General features: G+C 32.3%; 1 protein-coding gene and 1 non-coding gene across 3 annotated transcripts in view; both read left to right on the top strand.

Moving 5' to 3' along the window:
• Positions 1-17,576, top strand: part of LOC145267170 (dynein regulatory complex subunit 5-like) — a 34,151-nt gene extending 16,575 nt beyond the window's left edge. For both annotated transcript variants that reach the window (XM_080123237.1, XM_080123228.1), the window contains exons 3-4: positions 11,926-12,947; positions 17,303-17,576. In XM_080123237.1, the coding sequence (XP_079979363.1) occupies positions 11,926-12,947; positions 17,303-17,506 (1,226 nt within the window). In that variant the 3' untranslated portion in view covers positions 17,507-17,576. The remainder of the gene's footprint in view (positions 1-11,925; positions 12,948-17,302) is intronic.
• Positions 3,939-4,011, top strand: Trnah-aug (transfer RNA histidin (anticodon AUG)). Its single transcript has one exon. It is a non-coding gene; the product is annotated as a tRNA-His (tRNA).
• Positions 17,577-20,181: the final 2,605 nt, after the last annotated feature.

The following is a 20,181-nucleotide window of genomic DNA, read 5'->3' as shown; positions in this document are numbered from 1 at the left end:
TAGTAGAATATAATATATAGTAGAGATTTTCGAAGAAAAAAAAAAAAGAACTGCCTTGGTACCAAGGATTAGAATTGAACCGAGACCATATAACTCTCTAGCCTTATTTCTTAACCTCTAGCCACGAACGTTGTTTTTTATATAATTGTAGATTTGTGCACGTGAACAGGTTTAGTCGACTACTCCTGCTAAAGTCAACTATTTTGTTTTCAATTTTAACCTTTTAACAGCAATTTTTGCTGGCTAAAACCCAGATCGAAAGTGTGATGCAGGTCCAAATATCCTATATATCAAATTGCAACTCTGTAGACTAAATATTAAGGAAAGAGTTTGGTAGACACTTTTTGTACACACACCGACAAGATCACTTATATATATATATATTTAATTATTATAGTAAAAAAAAAAAAATAATAATTATGACAGCCCCTTTAAGAAATTCGTTTCTTATCGTTGAGCACGTTCCGTTGAATTAAAAGTCGGTCAATTTAGCTCTTATGCGTAGATCATCGTATAACGATTTGATCACTGTCTGTCTGACGTAATGAACATTTAAATTAAAATGTTTAAAATTCAACGCTATTTCACACGGTTAATAGTAGCCGAATTGATACGGCCTCCGCTAATCGAGCCAGAGATGTCTCGTGTCGCGGGGTTCGAATCGTTCGACTGGTAGTAATCGTGACACCCTGCACTGAAGAATCCCGAAAGGATGAAACACTAGTGTCTGTAGGTATTTAATTATTATAGTAAAAAAAAAAAAAATAATAATTATGACAGCCCCTTTAAGAAATTCGTTTCTTATCGTCGAGCACTTTCCGTTGAATTAAAAGTCGGTCAATTTAGCTCTTATGCGTAGATCATCGTATAAAGATTTGATCACTGTCTGTCTGACGTAATGAACATTTAAATTAAAATGTTTAAAATTCAACGCTATTTCACATGGTTAATAGTAGCCAAATGGATACGGCCTCCGCTAATCGAGCCAGAGATGTCTCGTGTCGCGGGGTTCGAATTGTTCGACTGGTAGTAATCGTGACACCCTGCACTGAAGAATCCCGAAAGGATGAAACACTAGTGTCTGTAGGTATTTAATTATTATAGTAAAAAAAAAAAAAATAATAATTATGACAGCCCCTTTAAGAAATTCGTTTCTTATCGTCGAGCACTTTCCGTTGAATTAAAAGTCGGTCAATTTAGCTCTTATGCGTAGATCATCGTATAAAGATTTGATCACTGTCTGTCTGACGTAATGAACATTTAAATTAAAATGTTTAAAATTCAACGCTATTTCACATGGTTAATAGTAGCCAAATGGATACGGCCTCCGCTAATCGAGCCAGAGATGTCTCGTGTCGCGGGGTTCGAATTGTTCGACTGGTAGTAATCGTGACACCCTGCACTGAAGAATCCCGAAAGGATGAAACACTAGTGTCTGTAGGTATTTAATTATTATAATAAAAAAAAAAAAAATATATATATATATATATATATATATATATATATATATATATATAAGGTTGATGCAAAAATAATGTCGTTTTTTATCAGATAAAACGACATTATTTTTTCACTAACCTATATATATATATACATATATATATATATAGTCATCCACATACAGTACTGTAGTGTTTCTCTGTTTCACAGCTCATCAGTGCGACTAGACAAGCAACTACCTCAAGCTAGAATATATATATATATATATATATATATATATATATATATATATATATATATATATGTGTCTGTGTGTGTATGTGTACGTGTATATATATATATATATATATATATATATATATATATAGGAAATAGCTCGATTTTATATGTATATATACATGTATATATGTATATATACATATATACATGTATATATACATATATATATACATATATACACACACACACACACACACACATATATATATATATATATATATATATATATATATATATATATATATACTAGCAAAAGTACCCGTCGTTGACTGATTTCAAAAACAGACTACAGAAAATGGACTCTGATTTATGAAAGTATGATAGGTTATGAAAAGGAAGAGTTGTAAAGAGATAGCTTCGAATTTGAGAGTATCAAAACCAAAACAAAATATGATGAAAGTATAAATAAAATAGAAAACCCCCATAATTTATTATACCATACCTGTTCACACTGAAACACTTATCACAATATTCTGTGGATCTATATTAAAAAAGTTTGTTAAACTTTGTGACACATTTGCATTCTATGGAGGTCAGGCGTGAACGAACACCCCATAATTTTATTATACCATATTTCTTCAAACTGAAACATAATTATCAAAGTATACTTACGCAGATAGATATGAAAAGTCTTTATTAAAGTTTGTGCCTATTTCCATTCTATGGAGACCAGGCGAGAACGCAGACCCCACAATTTTATTATACCGTCCCTATTTAAGTTAAAACATATTTATCAAAGTATTCTTATGTACATCTATATCAAAAACACTTGTAAACGTTTTTTTTTTAAATTTTTAAATTTTTTATTTCCATACTTTGTGGACCAGGCGCGAAAGCAGACCCCACAATTTTAATGAACCACTGTTCTGCTAGATCAAACATAGCCATTCTTGTGTCTCGATACATATTCTATCATTATATGTAATCAGTTTTTTAAAATAGTCAACCATATAGGAGCCTATTCGTGACCAGACACACACACACTCACATACACACACATTCAGCTTTGCATTATATATATATATATATATATATATATATATATATATATATATATATATATATATATATATTTCATTCCTATGCAGGTTAGTGATGTTTTAAATCAATACATTTCAGGTGAAAACATTATTATGTACTTACATATCATGTCGAAATAAATATCAATTTAAAAAATTACAAAAAATGATCTAGTAGAAAAAATAATTGCAAGCAAAAATACAATTTATTGAATTATTGAGTTTTATTGTATGCTTTAATGTGTGAGAGTTGTATGGCCAATTATGTGTGACAAACGGATTTATTTCCCATGATTTTAACTACAGTTTGACATTTTTAACCACAAAATGTAAGAATATAATTGTGGATGACTTTTTATCAAAAATACATCTTGCATATCTTCTACTGGACAATTTTTTTATAATTTTGAGGAATTTATATTAATTTTGACATTTACTGACTGTAGAGAAGCAGCACTCCCACTATGCAGATTGAACTGGCTTCCTCCAAAGGTGGAAGTTTCATGGGAGTATAAAATTCACAAGTGGTCCGAAGTAGCATGTAGTGGTCCCTTGTCACATGTAAACATGCATGTAATTTCGACATGGCACATAAGTAATAATGTTTTCATCTAGAATGCATTGGTTTAAAATGACTTATCTACACAAGCACCGACATTTTTATTTAAAAAATAACTTAATTAAAAACAATGCTTTTATATCTTATGAAAAATATTGTTTGATTTTTATCTAAATTAGGTAAACAATGAAGAGAAAACAACATATTTAGTATTTAACAAAATTTTAACATGTATTTAAGGTGAAGAGTTAATTTCTTTTTAAATATTCTTTTTTTTTTTACTGAACTTGGATTTGTAAATAGAAAATGAAAATCACTTCAAATGTTTTGTTTTGTAACAAAATAAACGTTATTTTTCAATAATCTATTAATAAAATTTTAAATGTTTGTTTATTTATGTGTGTGTGTGTGTGTGTGTATATATATACCAATAAAACTTTCGAACGGATGCCTCGAATTAAAAAATTCTTTTTTTTCCTGAAAGGAATTAATCCCCAGATTGTCCTCGTAACGAACAACACCGAGTCACACAAAAAGCCCGAATAAGAGTTTTTGGGCCGTGTCGTTGAATTGTCGAAAAAGTCAATGGAATTTAGCACTTTCGGTGTACAGTCGCGGTAACATCTTTCAGTATATGAACAGGACTTGTGGCACAATGGATAATGCGTCTAACTATGGATCAGAAGATTCCAGGTTCAAATCCTGGCAAGTTCTTAATAATTTTAACCATCATTTTATCCAACGTTTACTCATTATCCTTACCCTTAGTTAGGGTGTTTTTGTTTATTCAGTGATTTTGTTTTGTGCATATGGGAATTTCCCATACTCCGAGTTCACAGGGTAAGCGTTGATGATAAGATGATGTTGAGTGTACTTGATGTTGAGTGTACTTGATTTTGTGTTTCACTCGGCGTTGTGTGTGCCGACGCAGTGCAGCTGCTAGTATATAATATAATCAGTTGAATTGCAAAGAGAAAAAATTCTCAAAAATAATATTTTAAAAAATATTTAAATGATTTAAATTTGATAATCCCAAATGATCAGTTTTAAACATAGAATTTAAAGTAAGGTTTTACAATAAAAACATATATTTTAATCTTAATATATAATAAAATGACCACAGAAATTCCCCTCTGGACCAACATACCGTAGGTTTATAACAACAGATGCCAAATACAAATTCAATACATCCATGCTAATAGCCACTATCGTGTGCAGCTTTCAAACACCATTTTATACATTAATATTTATTTGTGATAATAAAGTGCTACATTGCATTCTACCAGCGACACCAACGCAATCACAACATCTTTAGAGAAAGGAATCTAAATATTTAGTTCCACCACTGCTACCAGTTGTCACCAGGACAAATTCTGTACGTTCCACAGATTATGTGATTACACCAACTGTAACTGGCTCAAAAATACATAGGCCTAGCATAAACTTTCCAATTTCTGATTCATAAATAAGAAAAGTTCCCTAACTAAAATCCGTCAATTCTTATTGGCTGAACTCCGAAAATTTTTATATTCTTGGATCCAGTTCTATGCTTTATATATGAACACTTATTAACATTAAAATATGGCGTCAATAAAAGGCATATTATGACGCCTTTGTCAGAACAACAAAAAAAATTAAACAGTCTTTGTATCGATTTTTTATCATTAAACACACTATGTGTAGATTGGTGACGTTTCAAACCAACGCATTTCATGTATATTTATGTATTGTAGACTTTAATCCCAAATATTTGCATCTTTTATATCAAAATTTCTCCTAAAAAAAACCCAAACAAACAAACCGAATTAAAAACAAAACAATTATAAAAAACGGAAGTTTATATGTAAATTATTTTATCTTTTCCGTGTGATTTGATGTGATTTATAGGTTTTCCGATATTATAATAATGATTGTCGCATGTAAAATTGTTGACGATAAATAGTTTTTATGGGATAACGTTATGCTTTCCTACAATCAGCCAAACAACACACATGCACACATTGTTTGGCTTATGGCAATTCTATTTGTTGTTTGATTACCCGAAAACCTATAAATGTTGTCAAATTAATTAAGGTGAATATGAAAGGTTGTGAGAAACAACACATTTAACAGCGCTTATCATGGATTACATGCTTTGCTTTCACATTACCAAAATCTTTTTAAAAAGTTGTATACGCTTTACCAACTGAAAAGGGAAACATTTAATGGCTAGGGGCAGCATTAACAACTCATGCAGCAAAAAAGTGTGTTCCATTTAATAGAATGTTATCATTACAGATTGTTCCTCAACTATTACAGTCATTAAAAATAATACCATAAAGTTCTTTTTTTAATCTGAAGACTAAGCCTGTACTCGATGATAGGAAAAATTTTACGGTTAGGGGAATCATTGCTCAAGTCCACAGCAGTGTTTTTTGTTGTTTCTTTTCCTAATGACACAATGTTGACATTAGGTGAAAGAAGAGCATAATCACAGCACATAATCAAATCTGCATGTTAAGAATGGGTTTATTTCAGCACAGTAGATTCATTTTAGCCATGGGCACCAGTGTCTGCTATTTTACTGGCTGGCAGTAACCCAACTAACAACTGTAGTTTAATTGTGTTTTATTTTTTTACGAATGTGTTGGGGCATGACCATCGTCATAGATAGCCTGCCAGCTGAAAAATGACGTCATCGCCATAGGTCTTAGCAAGCAAGATAATTGGAACACAGACTGTCGCTAATGAGCAGACATTTTTACAGAAAGCGTTAGAAAACTTCAAAATTGGATTAAAAAAGATAAACATAATACTTTGTACTGTAACTCATCCAATATTAATAATAAAAATATTAATAATAAAAATCGAATGGAAAGGGAGAAAAGTAGTTAAAAAGTTTAAAAAGAAAAGGAATACGATTTGATTTGTATGAAACTAAAGTTATTCAATAGAAATAAATAAAAATGAACAATAAATATTTTTTAAATAAAAAAAACAATATTTTGAAAATCAAAACTGAAAAACAAACGATAAATTAGTTTAACTGAAATACGACAATAAATTAGTTTAACTGAAAAACTAACAGTAAATTAGTTTAACTGAAAAACGAACAATAAATTAGTTTAACTGAAAAACGAACAATAAATTAATTTAACTGAAAAATGAACAATAAATTGGTTTAACTGAATAACAAACAATAAATTAGTTTAACTGAATAACAAACAATAAGTTAAAAATTAAATTCAAACAAATGTTAGTGTAAACAAAGTTACTAAGGCAAACATTGAATATTAAAACTTTTCAAAAATCTGTTGTAGAATTTAATTAAAAGTTTGAATTTTTCTGATATTTTTTTTTTACTAATATTGTCATTCTCTTTGCGACAAAAATTGTTGATAAGGGAATTCGATGAACTCCATATCAGCATTTTTTCAATTTGCTGAATAGTGTGACCTTCATCACAAGAGTCAATATGAAATAATCGATTTTGATCAGCCAAATTATTTAAAGTTATGTACATGGCTAATTTTCTCTGATGAATCGAATGTAAAAAAGAATTGCATTTTGTAAGTTTGTTTATAACTATATAATTATATAAGACAAAATTATAAGTTATATCATTTGGGTATAGCAGAGAACCTCTTAATACCCTGAAAGTAGCTGTTTAATTCAGCTATTTCTTCAACAGTCTCTTTCCCGGATATTAAATTTTTGCAGCTATTGCATTTCAGTTTTTTGAAAACTGCATGACAGCAATAACCTGCTAAGTATAATATAACAGGAAGTACTTACTTGTATTGATTTACATCATCTTCTGTTACATCTATGTTAAATTTATAAACATGTAACTCTTGCTCCCTTGTCATTTCATCCCAGTTAGTTTCTTTTAAATTTTTCAATTCAATAGTTCGATTATTAATTGGTAAGCTCAATTTTAAAACTGACAACATTTGGAGTTTTTTTTTTCACATTCATACACCTGACGCATCGATATATTATACTGATCTCCACTAAGTTGTCGATACTGGCCAAACCTTGCCTCAAGGTTATCTATCTGAAACTTTCCTGGTAATATATACACTATGTTCAGTACATTTATACAATATTTAGTCAATTCTAAAATTGCATAAGTAGTATGGTGCAAAGCAGTATATGTTTCCTTTGTTAACTTACCAGTTCTTCCAGGAATGCTATTCCAAGTTTCTAACCAGTCACAGAACACATTTAGGAAACTATAATTATCACTATTTAATGTAAGTGGATTAGCATATTTATTACGAAGTCGACAACCTTTATATGGTGTTTTCAACCTCAGTATTGTCGACCAAATATAAAATATTTGAATGTATTCTGCGATTTCTGCATAATTCAGCACATAACTTAAATTACATGTAAAATTCATTTTTTATATACATACTTTCATTTTTATTTTAAAATATGTTCTAAAAAAAAAAAAAAGGCGCGTTTTTTTAAAAAAATATCTCAAACATTTTAACACTTACTCTACTATATTTAGATGGAGTAAAATCCTTTCTTTTTATTGCATTTTATCGGCATTTTGGAAATATATATTTTGACAGCATGTTTAAATTTATTTAACCCTTCAAAACTTTAAACCAACTTCCGGTTTAGTCATGAGACACGTGACCAAATTTCAACAGACCAATGTTCATGACATCACCAGACTAAATTATAGTCGTTGCTGGGCCATCATATTACGGTAGCCACGGTTGGGGGCATACTTTCACTGGGCAACGCTGGTACATGGGTCGTGCTAGTATAATATAAAAGTGGCTATTGCCATCTGCAAAATATCGAAACCGACACTAGTTTAAAATATATTTTTATAAAAATATGATTTATTTGATACTGGTGCTTTAGGTTTGTAACGGCTTTTTAACCCTTAAAATATGGAAGGTATTAAAATATAAGTTATTTATATGTTAGCTATTTAAATACACCTATTTATTGTAAAAGACAAAATATCCCAGCAGACAAATAAATGCATAGTTATTTTAAAATAATAAATTCGTATTTTTTAATGAATTCAATTTTTGTGTACAGTAGAACCCTGGCATACGGCATTAAAAATTAGTAACAAAATACAGTACCATGTACAATGCACATGTATATGATTAAATAAAATTATAAATAACACTGTAAGGTGGGGCAAATATCGTGACCAGAGACCGGAAAAATATTGTATTCCACATTGTAACCTGAAAAAAAAAAAAACATATTCTAGGACCAACGTATCCCGGGGTTCTACTGTGATATAAAAATCTAACAATACAAAATAATAGCAAAAAGAGTTAATTCCATTAGTCATTTTACCATTGATCAAATTTACACACAATTTTTTTTTATAGACAAAATTATGATGTCGCCAAATTTTGAATAAAATTTGGCGATTTTGCACAAGTGAATAGTAATACCTAAGAATCACACTCTGACTTATGGGTTTTCAGGGTGCATTAATTTCATCTGTCTCCTTAAGAACTACTTAAGCCTTTTTGGGAATCACGGTTGGTTAGCAGAGAGATTTGTAGCGGACCAGGATATAACACCCTAGCTTGCCACAAGAAAATAATGAAACGAATGGAATTGAAGGAAACAAAGACTCAATTGATGGATAAGATAAACGTCGTTTATTTGCTGTTGAAAGAATGAACGTTTTAGTTATAACATGTATTCATGTCCGCGCGTGTGTAACCAATGTTCGTTGCGGGACTGGTGTTGTAGCAAGAATAGGAAATATGTATTCATCTCAAGTTCGGGTCACTATCGTTTGTTCGCACGTGGGAAGAGAGATGAGTGTTGTAGTGAAAATGAGAATGATAGTCCAGCATGTAGACAAAGAAGAGGATATGAGAGTTGACATCAGTTAGTAGTCAGCTACGCGAAGGTGTTCTCAGCGACCAGTAGTAGATAGAAAGAAAGAGTGGGAATATGTACATACGGTCTGTTAGCTCGTGCCCCATACATAGTAGTAAGTGGGTGTGAGATACGCGTGTGCGCGCATCGAAACGACGGCGACTTGTGCGCCGACCAGCCACCTAGGAGGGTAGTCTCGAAAAAGGAAGAAGCCGGTTGTTGCTCTTTGTTTTATACTTGTTTCCGGTGGTCATTTGCACATGTGTATATTTCCTTAGAAAGCGGAAGTGACGTCGTCCATGTGTGCATTTGTGTGCGCGTGTGTGAGTACATATGTGTGCGTTAGCGCGTGTGTATATACACGTGAATGTGAGTGTATGTACGCGAACGTGAATATGTGTACATGTGTGGACGTGGGCGCGTATGTTTGTGTGCGCGTATGTATATGACATAGCTTGAAATGTGAATGTGTGTTTTTGTGTGAGACTTGCAACAGGCTCGTACAGATTCCTGAAAGAAAGGAAGAATGAAGTCTCTCTTTCTATCTCCTACTATCACCTTCCTGATACTTGGAAATAAGCTGCTCGTTGACTTTTAGCAGCTAAAGAACTTTTTCATTTCATCACTGCGACACTATCCAACTTTATTCAACATAATACCAAACCGTGTGTAATTAAATAAATATGTCTTATTGGTGCTATAAAAAAGGTTTTTAGGGCCAGTGGATAGAGACATTGAATCTCTATGGTTCCAGGTGAGCATTGTCTGAAGATAGTGGTTTGAATCCTACCCAAAGCAGGCCAAAGGATTAGTTGGTTAAAAAAACGCGGTGAGACAACAACTATGGAAGGCAGTAATTACTGGGGATAAAGTTAAAAGACTCAGAATTTCTATTCCGCCGTGGTTAATCACCCGAAGAAGGCCAGAGGACGAGTTGGCCAAAACGTGGTGTAACAACAACGACTATGAAAATGAGGATCCCAGTTTGCAAATAAAAAAAAATCCCAGTTTGCAAATAAAAATAAATTGTTAAAAAAGGGTTCTGTATTTCATTTCGTGCGACAGGTTTTGTTACATACCAATAATATATATGAGTTGGTCTGAATTCGAAGAACCAGCTAGTCGGATTTAGTTATCTCCCTTGCATTAGTTGCCTTTTTTTATTTTTTATTTTTTTGACTTGAAAGACGCCGTTGCTAATAACAACAATTCGAAGGAATTCAACATAACCGATGTTATTATACTTTTAAAGATTTCAGGTGTAAAGCTTCAAGGGAGATAATTGTGATTTAAAATATGGCGAGTTATTTTCCTTGTCAGCAATTATTTGCGGATACATGCGGATCATTGCAGATTTACTCCTGACTTTTTAAATTGCTTGTTATTCATTTTTTTTTAAAAATCTAGTAAATACTAGATTTTCAGATTATAGATAAACGAACGTTTTAAAAACTAATGGTTCCATTTGTAAGAGGGATTCAGTTGTCTATCTTAGTAGCATAGAATATCCTATTTGTTTTTCTGACTTGTCTCTGGGTAAAATAATACCTTTTTCTAAACATATTTTCACATATTTCGAGGGACGATATTCTACTTTAAATTAAACTTTCATAGCAATCTGAACGTTTCTTTTAAAAAAAATGAGTTGGCAAATTAAAAGTAAACTTGAGTTTCTTTTTTAAATTTTAATTTTAAATATTGAAACCTTCTGTCGGATTACAAATTTAGTGCAAACATCAATATTAAATGTAGATGTGGTTAAATTAGTCAACCATAACAAGATGTTAGATATTAGCCGGGTAAAAGCAGTTAATTATCTGTTTATCTATCTATCTATTTATTTATCTATCTCTAACGAACTACAAGCCCTTGTACCCCCTCGACGAAAATACCCCCGACAAATAGGACAAGCAGCGAAGTCCCACCCCTACACAGTTGAGATCCCTAGATGTAAGAAAGCCTTCTACTCTAATAGTTTCTTCCCCAGAACTACAGGACTTTGGAATTCTCTTCCAGTTTCCTGCTTCCCCAACTGTACTGACATGCTGAAGTTCAAGTGTAATGTGAACAGACATCTTGCTGCTAAACTCCCTACATAGTACCTCTGCAACTTAGGTCCCTGATAGTAGCCCTCTACATCAAAGTGGCAATGTGCCTTGTTTGGGGTGAAAATGTAAAAAAAAAAAAAAAGCTAGCGCACCAGTGAATAGCCATGAAGATTTACAGTTTCTTCGTCTGCAGCTGTGGTCAGGTGTTATGTGTTCATGGTCATCCGACAATCTTGCAAAGTTTCGAAAAATGAACTGCTATTTTAATGGGATATTCTCTGATTAATTAATTGCACTTGTACTTCTTCTAGATATAATCCCTCGACAAACCTGTTTAGCAGCAAAATCCCACCCCTTTATTGGTGGAAAGTGAAAGCTTTCTACTCTAATAGATTCTTCCCTCGGACTGCTAGACTTTGGAATGCCGTCCCTATTACCTCCTTCCCTGTCTGCACGGACATATAATAGTTAAAATATAATGTAAAGCAACATCTCACTGCATAGAAAACATGGTCCCAAATATTAAGCTCTGAAGTTCAAGTTGCAATATTCTTTGTTTGGGGTGAACATGAATAAAAAAAAGGAGCAGTAAAAAAAAAAAAAAAAAAAAAAGGGAGCAGTGAAAAAATAAAAAAAAGGAGCAGTGAAAAAAATATTAGAAAATTGTTTATATAGTTATTTATTTATCTCTTAATGCTTTCTCAAACTATTTTTGTCATTCTAGCCAATTCAGCGATTCTCAACAGCCTTTCATCGGATCATCAAGCAAAGGTTTTAGAGAAATTACCCATGACTCTTCCTTTGAAAGTAACTGCTTTGTTAATAAAGGATGAAGGATATTGGAAACGGTGCTGTGAAAATCGATGGAAGGTCTGCAATGTGAAAAGTTATGGAAGCAGTTGGAAACGCATGTACTTTGAACGCAATCTTGAACACATAATTGAAGAATTTGTGCCTGAAAAAACAGACCCGATCGAACTGAACGAAACCCTGGAACTCTCGTCGGATTTTGTCATAAAGCTTGACGTGCGTCAGTTTCTGCCACCGGTCAATGACAAAGATAAAAATATCGACTTTCTGGAAAATAGTTCGGATACAGGCAGTGAAGTGGAACGTGAATGTGATCACTTTAATATGGCACCGGTGCTGGAGAAGCTGAGACATCTGCGAGAATTGCATCTTACATACAGCGTTCAGGATTGTGGCATGAATTTTGAATGGAATATGTTTTACTTTACAAAGAAAGACTGCCAACGGCTGTGTGAGGCGGTTAAGGCATGCCACACTCTGAATGTACTACATTTGCACAGGAGTAAACTGAGCGATGAGAATGTCCGCCTCATTGTCAACTGTCTGATGGAACACCCGAACATTGAAGAGCTGGATTTTTCTCATAATTTAATTGGTGATCGGGGCTCAAAGGCCATCTGCAAACTGATCACAACCCACGATAAGATAAAAATCCTCAACCTGTGTAACAACATGTTACGCATTGTTGGTGGCCAGGCATTGGCTCATGCACTTGTAAAAACAAACGTTTTGAAAAGTTTAAATCTCAGATTGAACAGGATCGGTGATGAAGGTGGCTTGAACATTTGTAAAGCTCTTACTAAGAATACTTCACTTAAAGAACTGAACATGGCGGCTAATGATGTGGGAGCACTTACAGCTGATGCTCTAGCACAGGTTTTTCTTATCAACAAAACTTTAACTACCATTGACTTATCTTGCAACAACATTGGAATGGTAAGTAGGAGACTTTATCTGTATATCGATTAGTCTTAATTTCAAATAGCATCTCTCTAAGGCAGGGCTTTCCAAAGTGTTTAAGCAGGAGCCATATTACTGATATTTTAGAGCTACTCGGACCAAAATTAAAATTATAAAAAAATGAGCTGGACGTGTTTTATACCGTTTTGCTCATTAGCTTTACATTTTTTTTTAGTAAAACTGGTTCTCCAAGACCTCATTCTTTTAATCATTTTCTGAACAAAAAGAACAACTACCACACTATTTTCACATATTTAAAAAAAATTTCCTGAATATATTTAGGTTGTCCGTAAGAGCTCTGTAGGCGAGATTAAAGACTTTGGATGGCCGGATCTGGCTCAAGGGCCATAGTTTGGACACTCTTGCTTTAAGGAATTCTGTCCGTCCATTGGATTTCCGTTTAATGACATCCATTTTTATTATATATGTGAGGATGAGAGTAATTTTACATTTAGTAAATGTATTATTAGACAATCACGACACGTTTGATTTGATTTTTTTGTTTTATGGCATTAATCAACACTTTTTGTATGTTTATATTTAAACGATTTCAAAAAACTAATTGTCTGAAATAAATTGAATACAAGTTTACATTTCACCAACATCTGAGGGGAAATTGAAAATTCATAAATTTCTCAATTAGACTTGATAAGTGAAAAGAATAGATTAGAAAGGATTCGAATGCCACTTAGCCCAATCACACACCTCATTCATATTTAATTATTATCAGGATGCTCAGCGTTGCCCGGTCATAAAATATGCTTAAATATAATTTTTTCATTCATGCAGATTTTGTATTTATTATTATAGAATTAATTCTCTATCGATTATTCTATCCTACTCAGTATATAGTAATGATTTCAAAAGTACAAAAAACATATATCAGCTAGAAGAGAAACCAAAACATTTAGTTCTTCAGCTTTATCTGCTGTCGTCTGACCTAAATCCATCTGCATGCAAAAACTGCAAAGAATAACATTGCTTAACTTATAAATGTATATTTGCGCATGCACCAAGAGCACTTTAAGTTGACTTATGCTTGCCAAGTTCCAATTTTTTTCAATTTTAATCCCTTAGCAGCAATTTTTACTGGCCAAATCGAATATTTTTGACAGGTCCTAATCTCCTATATATAAAGTTTCAAGTCTACATCAGCATTTCATAATCATTTGATAAAATATTTCATAACATGTTTTGGTTTTATGGTATTTTCATATATATATATATATAAATATATATATATATATATATATATATATATATATATATATATATATATATATATCTGTAGACTAAAAATTGACAGAGGAATTTGGTAAAGACCATTCCTTAGACATACAGACGGACAGACAGACAAACAAGGTTACTTTATATATATATTGAACATATGTACTGAGTGTAGTCGATGGCGACCAAAGGCTTCCTTTGCATTGATTACTAAACCAAGATTTATGAAAGGGCACTACACTACTTACCTTTGATCATAACCTTATAATGTTTGGTCTTTTGCAGGAAAGCATAATATTCTATTATTCTACAGGGCGGAATGATAAAATTGTTGCCATATAAAAGGCGATGTGATTCCATTTCTGTTTGATGAAAACCAGTTGTCTTTTTTTGTTGCAAACTAGTTGGCCAGTTGTGTACAAATCCTAAAAGCGATAGGAGCCTTCTATCATGTCTGAAAATGACATAATGTTCAACAAATGAGATGAAAGATGCGCCGCTGTACAACTCATGCTCTCTCCAAGTTATGACAACAGGACCATTGCCAGCACCCTCAAAATGCAAATCCGGGCAGTTACACGCTTGAGGACACAGCTCAATGAAGTTTCCAGCCACGGTTATGGTCTTTAGTGTGGTTTCTAGTGAGGGCCACAACCTGCCACATCACATCTTCGAACTCATTTTGAACGTCAACAGCAAAGTGTACCTAGATATGATGAAGAGTGCGGTGATCCTCTGGTGCAATCAGATGGTCGCTAGCAAATCCTAGGTGTGCCAGCCCACAAGTCCAAAGAAACACAGGCTTGGTTTCAGAAGGAGTGCTATGACTTTGTATCCTTCTCTCACTGCCCCCGCCCCCTCTCTACCCCCAACTTGAACTTGCTGCACTACTTTGGTCATACGAGAACATCACCTACCACAACACCAAAGCCAGCCTGATCGCCGCCATCTGCGGAGTATTCACCAAGCTTCCGCCAGCGCTAGTGAAAAAGGCATGCTCCTAGTTCTAGATCCACAACGAGGCAGTTATTGAGGCTGAAGGCGGCTACATTTAATAGATGTCAGCTGTACTACATAATCAAATTACTTGAATTGATTTTTTCAATAAAAGTTTTAAAGTAGTGTTCTTTTCTTTAGGGTGACTAATTTATAATTCCAACCTGTAGTCGGTCCTGGATATGACCTTAAACTATATCCAGTGGTGAGGCCCCAGCTTGCGGGCGTGGGGGAGTGTGGAGCCACCCTTTAATTACCATTGCTCCCAGGTCCACTCTGACCCGGAGTGGTAGTACCTGTTAGTGTCCCAACTATGGGTTGAATAGAAACCGACTTGAAAACAACAAATATATTCTATTAAAAAAATTTTTCTTCAAAATCTTTGGATTCAGCATTGAATAACCCGAATAGGGTTGATATGCTGTAATACAAAAACAACCAACCAACCTATAGTCTTTGGTATGATTCTACCTAGGATTAAATCTTCGTTTCTCAGGCCATTAAGGAACACAATAAGCATCATGCCATATATATATATATGAAAATACTAGAATATCAAAACATGTTATAAAATATTTTATTTAATGATTAATATCATTTTCTTTTAAAATTTATTTCAAGCAATTGCTCATAGTTATATGACCTTATCACTCTGACATAAGATTAGTTATCAAAAATATTTTCTGAATATCTCTAAAACATTAGAATGACAAGGAAGTGATAATCATTTTATGTTTAAATTATATACAGAACTGATTCCACCCTCTAAATTCTAAATTTTTATTTTTCTTTCTGATAATTTTTTTAAGGTGTTCATACATAATCATCTAAAAAAGTAAAAAATTTGGATTGGTGATTTAGCTGAAAGTGTTTATTTATAGATTTGCTGCTGCTGCTGCTATTATTATTATTATTATTATTATTATTATTATTATTATTATTTTTTAATTTTATTTATTTTATTTTTTTATTTATTTATTTATTTTATTTATTTATTTTATTTTATTTATTTTTTTTACTCATTATTATTATTATTATTATTATAATTATTATTATTATAATTATTATTATTATTATTATTATTATAATTATTATTATTATTATTATTATAATTATTATTATTATAATTATTATTATTATTATAATTATTATTATAATTATTATTATTATACTTATAATTATTATTATTATTATTTATTTATTTATTTTATTTTTTGTTTATTTATTTATTTTATTTTATTTATTTTTGATAACTTGGCATAGCAGATTTTATAGCAAGCTCTGATATCCATCCTTCCCATTATGTACTGTCTACTTTAAGAATTAAGGATTTTTTTCGCTGGAAAGTCTAGTTGACTGCATACTAAAATTTGCAATTTTTTTTATTTGCAAGATGGTGGAAAACAGCTTTCAGAATTTTTTTTGTTTCAGCTCGTTTGATTTATTGGTTTAGTGGTCTTCATCAATTCGTTATCTTGATACGTCATTGAAATGCAGCATTTTATTCAAGAACTTCAGACATGTGGGATTCTTTTCCTGCTGACTGTTTTCCTTCTACCTATAACCTAATCTTTTAAAGAATAAGTCCAATAGGCATATCCTGCCTTTGTGATAATAATCTTTGCTCTTGTTAGCTCGTTACAGTAAGTAGTTGTTTTCACCAACAACTGACGGGAACTTAAAGGTTCATGTCTTTCCCAACAATATGAGTCAAAATAGCATCCTTCTAAGGCAGGGGTCTCCATTAAAAAATAAAAATTAGGGTGTGTATTTCTTTTGAAGGTTAGTTAGTTTTGTGTGTGTGCTTGTGTATGATGAGATCGAGGCCCTCTAAAGGGGCATTCTGGAAGGATACAAAAATAGCCTAGAATGAACCCATATGCTTGCAATAAACCAATCTGCCCTCTGAAGGAGGAGGTAATGCTCAAGATTAAGATCTTAAGATTGAACTGAATCAATTAATTTCATTTAATTTGAATTCGGTATTACAAATTTAATAGAAAGCTTTTATATCCATTATGGCCATTTTATATCGTCTGTTTAAAGATTATTTTTGCTGATAATTTTAGTTGATTGCATACTTAAATTGACAATTTCTTTATTTGCAGGATGGAGGCAAACAGCTTTTAGATGGAATGGCTGAAAATAATGTCATCACTGAACTTGATCTTCGCTTAACTGAATGCGGACAGGAAGTGGAGTTTGGAATTAATCAGATTTTAGATCAGAATAAGGAATGTCAAAGAGACGAGAACTTTAATGTTGCAAATAAAGATCAAGAGTCTGTAAAAGGCGAATCACAACAATTATAAAAAAAAAAAAAAAAAAAAAACTTATAGCATAAAAACATCCGTACTTTATTAAAACAAAATGGAGAAACTTTGGAGTGTAATTTCTTCTCTATATAATGTAGTAAAAGCTGAGTTTTTCTGTTGCACCAGAGCTTAATGGTTCATAAAGGTTTGTAGCACAACATATAAAGATATTATGAAAAAATCAGTTCTCAGTGACATTCTTATGATGTTTAACATTCAATCCTCAGTCGACAGTAACCAGTAATTTAAAATTAAAATTACTTAACACATCTATCCATTCATGGCAAACTGAACAAGAACAAACTACGCCTATGGAATTCCATGTAGCTAGAGTTTGGCATATAGATTCCAGAGTTCGAAAATATACACCTGAAAAAGGTCAGAAGTTAGATTAAATGTTGTAAAAATAACAAACAAGATTACAATAGTAATATTGATGCAGAAATGTACAGCTATCTTTCTTTTAAATTAGGAGTATATTATAGTTTGCTGGAAGCATTTTGTGTAGTGTTTAAGTTGTGTTATTCTTCCGAATTCTTCTCGCAGAAAAAGAACAAAAAAAAACATTTTTTTTCTACAAAATATTTGTAAATCATTTTAAAATGTTTTTAGCCAAAAGAAATGCAACTTTGATAATTGATACACAACTTAACTAATTGCTTTATATTATTAAATGTATTTAAATTCCTGCATACTCCAATTGCAAAGGAAAAATGGCATATTAACATCTCTCTTTGACTGCGTCAAACCGGAAGTAGTTATTAGTTTATTTACAAATAATACTACTTTCAAAGTAAACTAGTTTCTTTTTTTTTATGAAGTAATTTTGTGAATATTATTTCAAAAGTTAATTTGATTATTAAAGAACTGCTTGACTACTAAATCGTAAACTAAATATGAGTGGTTGAACATATGTTTTTTTTCTCCTTTCTGGAGATGAGTTTTAGCTTGATAATACAAAGAATATAACATTGGAAAATAAATGATTAATAATTGAAATCTTTTAATATTGTAATCTATTCTGTTCATATTTACTCATATCAAACAGTGTTTACTTTTTACATTAAACTGCATTGTCAAAGCCATCAAAACACAACTTCTTACTTTCTTTTAAATATTGCATCATATCAACCACAAAATATTATAAACAAGAATTAATTCTTACATGTTCTACACAAATGGTATTTATTGTCTTCAGTGTAAATTATTAGAACGCCTGTGTTCGCCATTAATCTAGTTGTTATTCTCTTATTCTACTAACCTTCTGATTTTTTGAAAAATTAGTTTTTGCAGTTCTAAATTTCTTAGATAAAAATTGATAATTCATATCTGATTCCTACAGACTACTGTTCTTATTTTGAGTGTTATTTTCACAAAGTTCCGGTCGATGTAACCTCTGACCTTCTTCAGGTTTATTTTGTCAAACTCAAGAATTATTCTGTTGAACTCAATAATGTGCATGGAATTTCGAAAAGAATCCTTTATTTAATCCATGGTGGGAGCATTCTCTCGTTCTGTCAGCAATTACTGGATGGAAGTTCTAAGTCATATGCAATTATATTATGAGTGTCACCCACACTGAGGATTGAACCTCCAACATCCAGAAGTGTAACTTTATAACTGAATTTTGGCAAGTATATTATCGACTATACCATAAGTCTTTGTGCAATTGCCTTATTCGAAATTCCATGCAAATTCTCAAGTTTTGCATAAAAAATCACGAGTTTGACAGAAAGATTCCTGAATCTGACAAGATACACCTGAAGTAGATCGGAGATTACATCAACCAAACGAAACGTTGTGAAAAATAAGAACTGTAGTCTGAAAAATACAAATAATGTGGGTGATTATTTTTTCATAGAATTCTGCATAAAACTATTCCACAGTAAAGGTATAAAACTATTTCTTGTTTGTCATCCAACATACTAAAAATGCGAAAATTGACATCATTCGTTTTTATTGAAAATCAAGCAAAAGTTAAGCCAGGTGGATATCTAGATGAAACAAGTAATGATGTCCCAAAGAGTACAACAGTTTATCTCTTGAAAGTACTGTGATATCATGTGCTGTTTGGAAAAAACACCGATCCCCAACGTTGTTTCCATGGTCTTCTTTTCCTTCAGCTTCTTTTCTGGCCATGTCATTTGTAGTTGGCGAGAGAGATGCACATGGGTTCACAAATATGAAATGAAATAAAACATAAAAAAACACACACTTCGAAGCATTCCGCAAATGTCATTTGCACTGTGTGTGTGTATGTGTGTGTATGTGTGTATGTGTGTATATGTGTGTGTGTGTGTATGTGTGTGTGTATGTGTATATTTGTGTGTATGTGTGTGTGCACGTGCGTGTATGTGTGTGTATGTGAGTGTGTATGTGTGAGTATGTGTGTGTATGTGTGTGTGTATGTGTGTGTATGTGTGTGTGCACATGTGCGTATGTGTGTGTGTATTGTGTGTGCGCACGTGTGCGTATATGTGTTCATGTGTGTGTATGTGTGTATGTATGTGTGTGTGCACGTGTGTGTATGTGTGTGTATGTTTATGTGTATCTGTGTATGTGTGTGTATGCATGTATGTGTGTATGTGTGTGTGTATGTGTGTGTATATGTGTGTATGTGTGTGTGAACGTGTGTGTATGTGTGTGTGTGTCCACATCATAGTAGTAATCTG

This window comes from Euprymna scolopes, chromosome 4 (assembly GCF_053919585.1).
Source record: "Euprymna scolopes isolate OS-2025 chromosome 4, ASM5391958v1, whole genome shotgun sequence".
In the NCBI taxonomy this organism is placed as follows: domain Eukaryota; kingdom Metazoa; phylum Mollusca; class Cephalopoda; order Sepiida; family Sepiolidae; genus Euprymna; species Euprymna scolopes.
This window is presented reverse-complemented; position numbering and strand designations above follow the sequence as displayed.